Source organism: Dendrobium catenatum, unplaced genomic scaffold, assembly GCF_001605985.2.
Source record: "Dendrobium catenatum unplaced genomic scaffold, ASM160598v2 fragScaff_scaffold_621, whole genome shotgun sequence".
Taxonomy (NCBI): domain Eukaryota; kingdom Viridiplantae; phylum Streptophyta; class Magnoliopsida; order Asparagales; family Orchidaceae; genus Dendrobium; species Dendrobium catenatum.
In genome coordinates, this window is record NW_021319083.1 from 20649703 (window position 1) to 20659129 (window position 9427).

The following is a 9427-nucleotide window of genomic DNA, read 5'->3' on the forward strand; positions in this document are numbered from 1 at the left end:
GCATACATCTTGTCAATTACTTCTTTTCCACATTATCTTAGGAGAGAAGTTGAAATATCGTGGGTACAATCAAGCAGGTGGAATGGGTAAGAAAGGGAAGGCAGAAACATTTTGGGTTCTCTCAATTCAATTTGAACATGCAATTACCTTTTGAATAACACGAATTATATCAACCTAACCCACCAACTGTATGAGCGGTTATTTCCCACTACTACTCAAGTAGATGGCTATTTCATCTTTCCACTAAAAGATTAGATTCACAGCATATTTCCAGAGACTCTTATGGAATGCTACGGCTCGTTTTGTGAATATCAGCACATAATAGCACCAGGCTAACTAGACAAATAAAAAGAAAAGTTTCCGCTCCACTGGAAAAAAAAAAACTGTTAGACCAGTCCACTGGACCGGTCCAGCCGGTCCACACGGGACCGGCAATTCGCGAACAGGCGGGATCTACGACTCCTGCGGAGATCGGGCGGGCCGACCGCTCAAACAGAGCATTTTAGGAAGGATTTTTTGGGGGTTTAAGAGAGAAATTTGAATGTAGGGACTGTTTAGGGAATTCCTTAGTTGGTTTTCCTAGGATTTGAGTATCTTGAATTTGGCTGAAATTTGAGATCTCTTAGATTTAGGTTTCTTTGGGCTCTAGCGGCGTCTAGAGATTTGGGAGAGAACGATCCTCCTCTCGAATTGAGGATCAATTGTATCTTTGCTGTTTTATTCATCGTCCAGTGGAATAAAATTCTTTTCTTGAGTTTTCTCTCAGATTTCTAGTGTAAATCTCTTGTTTTCTCTGTTTTTTGGCTGTTTTCCTGCTGTGGACGGCAATAACATTGCTGCAGTTTACTGAATTTGGCTAGGAACACTTGTGAATCCTAGTATTCCCTATCAAAAACTTCCCGACACACCAAAAGAAACTTCCACTGTATAGCAGAATCAACTTTCTCAAAAACATGACCATAAAATTTAGTTATTTTCCATGAATCTAAAAGCATTTTCTTCCAGTGCAGTATTGAAGACGTTTGCCATGTATCTATAACCATTTTCTTCCAGTGCAGTATTGAACACGTTGGTACAATCACTTTCTACAAAATGAATGTACCAGCAAATGATGCATTAGGAACAAAAGCACTTGAACTACTTGATACGCATTGATTATTCACTAGCATCCCAACAATGGTAACGTACAGAAATAAGAAATATAGAGAGAATCGTGCAAATGCCATCTCTTTATAATTGATACAAGAATTAAGTCACAGCATATTGGAGGTGCACAGGAAAGAACAAGGACTAAACGGGATTATGTACAACATGAGTACATGACATTCCAACAATTGTGAGTTGGGAATTCAGATGATGATATCAATGCATCCAGCATCATCCAAGGACAGGCTATTTGATGCGGACATCTGACGATGGACGTTAATCAAAGGAAGAGACGAAGATTGACGACCGAGATCCCCCCCCCAATTTTTATCCTATTTTATTAATAGTATTTTTTATTTAATTATGCATTTTTCGTTTTTACCCTTACTTAAGGGACTTCTTTTATGTAAGACCAAATGGTGAAAGTTGTCTTCTAGTTTCTTTTAAGGCCTATATATAGTGGCCCTTGCTATTGTATTGGACAATGATGGATTAATAAAAAAAAATTCTGCACTCTTGTTCTTTGGGAAGAACTTTGGTGAGATCCCTATGTGAGGGAAGCATAATACCCACCGGCTGCAGGATGTGTCCGGGCTCATGATTGAAGTCTCTAGGTGAGGGCATCGCATCACCCGTCAGTTGCAGGATGTGTCCGGGCTCACGGTTTATCTTATTTCCCTCTCTCTTTCTCCATCAGCCATCTTCTTCCATTATTCCTCTCTCTAACCCCCCCACCCTCCTCCTCCTCCTTTAACTGTCGGCTTTCTACCACCCATCCGCTTCCCCACCACCCTAGCCCACGGCCCAACCTCCACCACTAGCCACCAACCTGCCGGATCCCAAAGCTCAATCTCATTTTCCCCACCTGCCGCCTATCCAGCCTTTCCCCATAGCCACTGGCCTCTCCTCCACAACCCCTTGATTTCCAAATTCAAATTGCTTCATAATTAATTTCCTAATCTAGCCAATGATTAATTTGGAAAGTCTTTTATTTTGAATTCAAATAAATTTGAATTTCAAAATCTTTCTGAACTAGTTATCCTATTTTAGTTTCCAGACTAGTAATCTTATTTTAGGAAACCCCCCCCCCCCACACCCCCCCCCCCCCCCCACACCCCCAATCTCTCCACTTCTGAATTTTAAATTCAGATTTAATTTTCCAATCACATTCAATGCAAGGTCCACATGCATCGAATGCGGACATCCGCCTTTTTCTCTCACCTTGGCCGACCACTCTCTCCTCCTCTATCCTAATTAAAGTCCCCAATTAAGGAGATAATTAATTCATCTTTTCCCTCCCTTCTTTTCTTGTTTGAATTTCAAATTCAAAATCCATTAATTAAGGGAAATTTGAGATGGAATTTTAGATCTTTAATCTTATTACCCCCTCCATTCTACATCAGTTAAACCAAGCAATTATAACTTTCCTTATAGGCAAAGCTTTAAATTATGAAGGTTTTCAAATTTCAAATTTTAATCATGGCTAGTCCTTCCCGTTCTACATAACTATTTACTTGAGAACCAACATAAACACTGAGATACACATGGAAATTCTTTACCTTTGCACTAAGGAATCTTTCTGGTTCCTACATAGATGGATACTCACTCCCCAAAATCCTGGTACAGTGTCTCCCAATTGCATCCATGTATAGAAATAGAGATGGAAATCAATGGGATTTACTTAACAGTATAACAGTATCAAGCAACCACAAAACTTAGGTTCCACTTCAGCATCATATGAAGGTGAAGTCACGAGGAACGTTTCATGTAAATATATATATATATATATATATAAAAGACTGGCAGGAGAAGTTTGGAAGAAGCGGCCAATCATAATCCAACAACATTAAGATCAAAATGCTATCAACTGGCCAAAGATTCAATTTTTCTTCTTCCCAAGACAATCTTAACATGTAAGAACAAGCACATAAAAAATTTGAATGCATTGACAAGTAAAATAAAAGATAAGCAATGAGTGAATTATATCTTGAAATAAAATAAAATAAAAAATCAATGAGTATGGAATGTGCCCATTAACTATTGTTTATGAAAAATACAAATTTTAAATTTGAAGTTAAGATGCAAAAGTAGACAAATTTCACGGTATTAAAATGTAAGAAATGCATACTTGAGCTTTGCCATTGTGTTCTCCACCATAACATTATAGAATAGAATGCCAATAAGAGAGCTGTACCAGCCATGATAACAGCCAGCCCAATGATATCTCGATCTAAAAGATAAATGAGGATAGAACCCCATATGATAATCATCATGATTGGAGAGAGAACAATCACCCATGCAAATAGAGAAAGAAAACTGCAAAGAGAGCTCAAATGACGTCCTTGTACAACTTCTGGCCATTTTCTTGCAAAAATCCAACTGAACAGTCAAGAAAACACGTTAAAAACATTTATACAACTAGAAGTATCAATAAGCGCCACGGCAAAAGAGAAAATAATTTTAAGAAGAGTTAAAATCCAACATATAATTCTAAAATTCTACAAGATAAATCAAGTAACTAACTAAAATGAGAGCCTTCAGATCGATGTAAGCAAATAACTTGCAAGTATATCTGAAGAAGAGTGTAGAGCTACTAGCATGCATGTATGTGAATGTGTGATATTACACCGCCCTAACAAGATGAAAGTATAAGGGTAGTGAATATCCAAATTAGAAAGTATTCATGCACTTACAAAAAAAAATAAGTATTGTTGCGTCCTGGAATATTCGCGGCGGTAGAGAAATATAAAATTTGATGTCATAGCTTTGTACGAAGATCCAGCACAGAAGCAGATAAAAGAAAGGGTGTAGCGTTCATAAGAGACGCCAGAGTTTTTACGAGGAAACCCCTGAAAAGGGGGAAAATCACGGGGTCTGGCCCAATTTGAATGAATCCACTATTATTTGCAGTCAATTACAATTAAGGCCCTTCCTTAGGGTGAAGGCCTTAGGCTAATGTAGCAAATGTACATCATATTACATGATGGGAATTGGAAGAATCAATTTTGACATGTTTGTTTGGGCAGCAGGACCATAGTCGGCAAGCGATGCAGCTCGGAAGGACCGTAGTCGATTGAGGGAGGTCAACAAAATCGTAATAAAGCAACGATGGTCGGAAGGACCATAGTTGAAGATGGTCGTTGGAAGGACCGTAGTCGATGATGGTCATTGGAACGACCGTAGTCGCAGGTGATGGGGTCGGGAGGACTGTAGTCGGCGGATGACGGAGGTCAGGAGGACCATAGTCGGCAGGCGACGGAGGTCAGGAGAACCATAGTCGGCGGGCGACGAAGGTCAGGAGGATCGTAGTCGGGGGAAGACGGAGGTCGGGAGGAACATAGTCGGGGGAAGACGGAATACCGAAAGATTGTTGTCGAAGGCGGGATGACCGTAATCGGATGACAGTGGTCGAGAAGACCATAGTCGGGTTGCGGAGGTTAGGAGGACCATTATTAGACGACGGTGGTCGGAAGGATTGTAGTTGGTGGGAAGGATTGTATTCGGCGGATTGGCGGAAGTCTGTCGGTGGTCGGGAAGAACTCCGAGGTCGGCGGAAGGGCAGAAGTCCGACGGTGGTCGTCAGACGGGCTGAAGTCTAGTGGTGGTCGGTGGACAAGCAGAAGTCCAGCGATGGTCTAGAAGAAATCCAGCGGTGGCCGAGAAGAACTCCGGCAGTGGTCGGCAGACTAGCGGAAGTCCAGCGGTTGTCGACGTACTGGTGGAAGTCTGGCGATGGTCAGGAAGAACTCCAGCGGTGGCCGGCAGACTGGCGGAAGTCTGGTGGTGGTCGGCGAACTAGCAAAAGTCCAACAGTGTTTCCGGGAAGAACTCTAGTGGTGGTCGTCGAACTGGCGGAAGTCCCACGGTGGCTGGGAAGAACTCTGGAGGTGGTTGACAAACGGGCGGAAGTCCGACAGCGGTCGATGGCAAGAGAGCTCCCAAACTCCTCCCTTCCTTTCCGTCTTCTCCCCCTTCCTCATGAGAAGAGTGGGTGTTATTTATAGTTTTTTTATAATGACATGGCTTATAAATATGTGGAGCATAAAGGTCAAAATAGAAGTGGCTTGAATGGACAACCGATATTGATCCCCTTGATCGTCGATCGTTTATTGATCATTTGTATGTCTTAATGATATCAGAATTTGGCGATCTTGGGCTCATTGGATTCGTCTCGTTGAGCCACTCGATTCGACTATAAGCATGTCACGTTTGGAAATCGTTTGGTAATTCAAATTATGGTTTGAACCATCCAAATGCGCTTTGGGTCTTTGATTTGGACTCATTTGGGCTCGAATTGAGTCGAATTTGGTGTCATTAGGTTCATATTTTCGAGACGTTCAGTTTGACAATAAGTTTGCTGATATCAGAATTCAGATGGTCTCTGACTTAATTTTTGAAGTTTACAACTCAATTTTGCTTTGAGGTTCGTGCCTAATCAAGATATTTTTTTACTAATATATCAAGTATAAAGCGATAAAAACGTACTGCAAGAAGAAGAGTAGAAAAATGTCACAAACTCAATAGCATGCTCTAAAAGTACGAACCCCTAGAACATTAAAATCAAATCATTGGTTAAAATGCAATAATTTAAGCTGGCCAATCTCTATTCATACAAGAAAATCAACCTATGATAGTTAATAACTACTAAAACGTATTGAAATGCACTAAAAAGTCATGAAAATGATGCATGATGCATATGAAAAAGTCAAAAACTCAAAAAACATAGATTTTGCAAATATATACAAAATATATCATTGTGCTACATATTCGTGCATAGATGCGTCTGAGCACCAAGTTTGATTACAAAATTTGGCAAATGGACTTTTCGGTGCGAGTATATTTTTTAAGGTTGCTTATAATAGGTTATGCGCTCAGTACAAGTTGCCAACTTTTCCTTATGGTCCGGGATAGGAAAAGCCAGTCTATTGCTCACTCAAAAACACAAATGATTTGTTACACCAAAAAAAATAACGCCATAATATTCATATTTTCAACGACTGGGTATTTGAATTCACGCATGTATCATAATGTCAGGTTTGGACAGATTAATGCTTCTTTTTATCTTTTTTCTGAGTCTGAAATCCAAAAAAAAAAAATTTGCACAACACTCCTTTTAATATCTGCACAGAAACCCAAAATGACTAGCATTGGTAAAAATCAATTGCCAATAAAAGGGGATAAAAGGGCGACAATGACAAATAATTAGTTCACAATAACATGGTTTTAATTAGGGCCTTAGGGGTGTCAAAACGAGTCTTCGGGTAGGGTTCGGGTCCAACTCGAACTTGACCCGCTGTCAACTGATCTGACCCGAACATGACCCGATTATGGAAAGACTCGAGAATCCAAACCTAACCTAGTTCGGGTTCGGGTCAACCCGAATTGACCAGCCAACCCGAACGCAAGCTTTTCACCTGTTCAGATGATCACTACGAAGGTAGCTATCTTTGCTTTGTTAAAGCGCTTATTCGGAAAAATCTCGTAAATCCACTGGATCTTTCGAGTTCCGGATTTAACGACGGCGATGGGAGCTTTCTCGCTACAAAGGTAGATATCTTTCTTTCGATTATTCGGCCAAATCCCATAAATCCATCGAATATTTCCTCTTTGGGGCGTAAAAACGACCAAAGGCGATGGAAGCTTGCGTAGTCATTGCAAAGGTATCTATCTTGCTTTGGTTCTTTCGTTCGTGCGCTTATTCGGCCAAATTCTATAAATCCGTCGGATATTTCCTCTTTCAGATTATCAAACATAAAGACGGCGACGGGAGCTTGCTCATTGCGAACGCGGTGATCAGGGTCAATCCAAACCTGACCAGTATGGCAAACGAGTTGACCCAAACTCAAATTTTTTCAAGTCTAGTCAAATTTTGACACCCATAGTTTTAATGTCAGTGGCTATAAATGTATAGGACGTGGGCAATATGAAGCCAACGAAACGAATGAAGGACTTGATCATCATTATAGGGTTTTCATAGGTATGAAAAGGATGAACAAGTGGATTGGATGGAAGGAAACTATAAAAAATAAATAAACATAAGACGTGGCGACAACAACAACAATAACAACATCAAGTCTTTTATCCCACTACGTGGGGTCGGCTACATGAATCATTTTTCTCCATTATGATTTGTTATGAGTCAAATTCTCATTTAAATATAATAAAGAACGGTCATTTATAATATTTTCTAAATAGAAGACATGGCTAAAGGCGAACAATTGATAACCTTATGACAAATTTACTACAGTCTTGGCAAATAATAAGGTGTAATCTAGGGAAGAAATGTCCTGCCAAACCAGATAGCATTGCTCTCCAATACATATAGAATTTATCAAGAGTAAATTTGAAATCCAAAAACAATTATGTCCACAGAAGAAAGATGTTTTACCCTGAAAACCTCATCATGCTTTTCTTAGAAAAACTATATGCCTACTTACAACATCATTCTTCAAATCCCAAAGTTGAGAAGGAAAAAAGTTGACAAGTTAAGATGGATGAGATGAAAACTAAAACAAAACATATCGTAAAGCACTATATTATATAGAGTGTTAAGGTAGCACCAACTGAAGATACACAATAGAAAATAAAGTAGGTGGTTATGACACAAAGAAGAAGATTCACCTAAAGGTGAGGGGTTCAATAATGTCAAAGATGTGTGATAAAATGGAAGGATGCTTAAGCGCAATATATATATATATATATAAAAATGGAAGGATGCTAATATATATATATATATATATATATATATATATATGGGTTGAATTTGTGCATGCTGATTTACAGAATCTAAGGTTAAAGCCAGATGAAGCACTTCTAGAAGATACACCATAGAAAATAAATAAACCAGCTAGGGCATAAAAAAAACTGTGAAGATGAACCCATAACTTAGAGGTTAATTAGTGTCAATTGTTGAAAAAATAAAAGAAAATTTGAGGAAAAGCAAAGACAATATCGGTTGAACTTGTGCACACTGATTTACAGAAGCTAAATTTAAAACCAAATGCAGCATCTAATAAGAAGAAAAGGAAAAGAATGAGAACAGGAAATAGTAGAGAAAGGCTTGCAAACATCCTGATGATTGATGAAGGCTTTTTTTATGCCTGACAAAACCTCCTTTTCAAACATGTACGCAATTATATTCCTTAAAAGTTTGGAAACTAAACTGATAGGAAAGAGTTGTGAATACAGGTTAATTAAGAGCGACTAAACTCTTCCAAAGGTTGATCTGAAGTTGGATACCATATCTTAAAAACCAATCCATTTGAAACACAAGGAGACCATCTTGGTAGTTGTAGGAACCAGACAGTTCACAAAACAAAATGCAAACGCTTAAAAGTAGCAAACTCGGGTGCTAAAACACAGGTAGTAGATAGTACTAAGACGGGCACAGCCATGAAACTAAACTTCTATCCAGGTAAATTGCTTCGCCAATCATGCAGTACTTAGATCTCGTAATGCAGTTCACTGGCACTAAGAAAAGAGGCGATACTGGAAATTCTTTTAAAATACACGATATAGGAAAGGAATCCTAACCTGTAAATCCTCCAAGGCCGCCAATTTACGGCGAAAAGAATGGAAAAGCTCAGGGCACTGAATAAAGAGAAAAGGCCACTGCAGAGGCTACACGCCAGTACAGCCCGATGCCTCTCCTCCCCCTCCATGGCCCTTCCCTCCTCTGAGCCTCTTGTATTACCTCATATAATGGAACAGCGTCACCCAAATATAAATGAAAACCTCTGAATTTCGTTCCTGAAGGTGGCCGACAGGAAATCCAGGCAAACAAACAGTAATGCCCAAACGACCGTAGAGGTGTTCCGATTAAAGAGTAGAAAGCTAAAGCGCCAAAGAAAGTGGAAATCTCGATTAACGCTCCGGAACCCTAGAATGGCGAGGAAGATCACCAAGAAATAAGGGAGAAACAGTACCCTAGGAGTTCAGAGATCAAGCCCGCTTTGTCTGCCCCACCTGGAAACCCTAGAAATCAGAAAAGTGCAACGGAGTGGCAAGAGGTCTCGAGGTTAAAGAACCCTCATGAGAAAGACCGTGGGAAGCAAACGTGACTCTCTTCAACTTTTATCTCTTAAGAAGGCCGGAGCCACTGAGAAATTTTGATGAGTAGAGGAGGGCCAGCTAATAAGTCACTAATTACGCTTTCTAAGTAAAAAACTAATCATAGTGAGACTTTTTTTTAGTTGTGGTGTGTTTTTTAATTTGTATTAACTGAATTTATGACATTCTCCTCCTTAAAATATGGATAATCAGATCAATTTTAATTTTGTAA

General features: G+C 39.6%; 1 protein-coding gene across 2 annotated transcripts in view; it reads right to left on the minus strand.

The window, feature by feature from the left end:
- LOC110111479 (calpain-type cysteine protease ADL1) overlaps positions 1–9225 on the minus strand; it is a 50515-nt gene extending 41290 nt beyond the window's left edge. Inside the window, exons 1-3 of one of the 2 annotated variants that reach the window (XM_028695250.1) lie at positions 9072–9224; positions 8680–8979; positions 3275–3525 (exon numbers count right to left, since the gene is read on the minus strand). In XM_028695250.1, coding sequence (XP_028551083.1) covers positions 3275–3525; positions 8680–8807 — 379 coding nt within the window. In that variant the 5' untranslated portion in view covers positions 8808–8979; positions 9072–9224. Of the gene's footprint in view, positions 1–3274; positions 3526–8679 lie in introns of both variants that reach the window. The other variant, XM_020843382.2, reaches the window with a different exon arrangement.
- Positions 9226–9427: the final 202 nt, after the last annotated feature.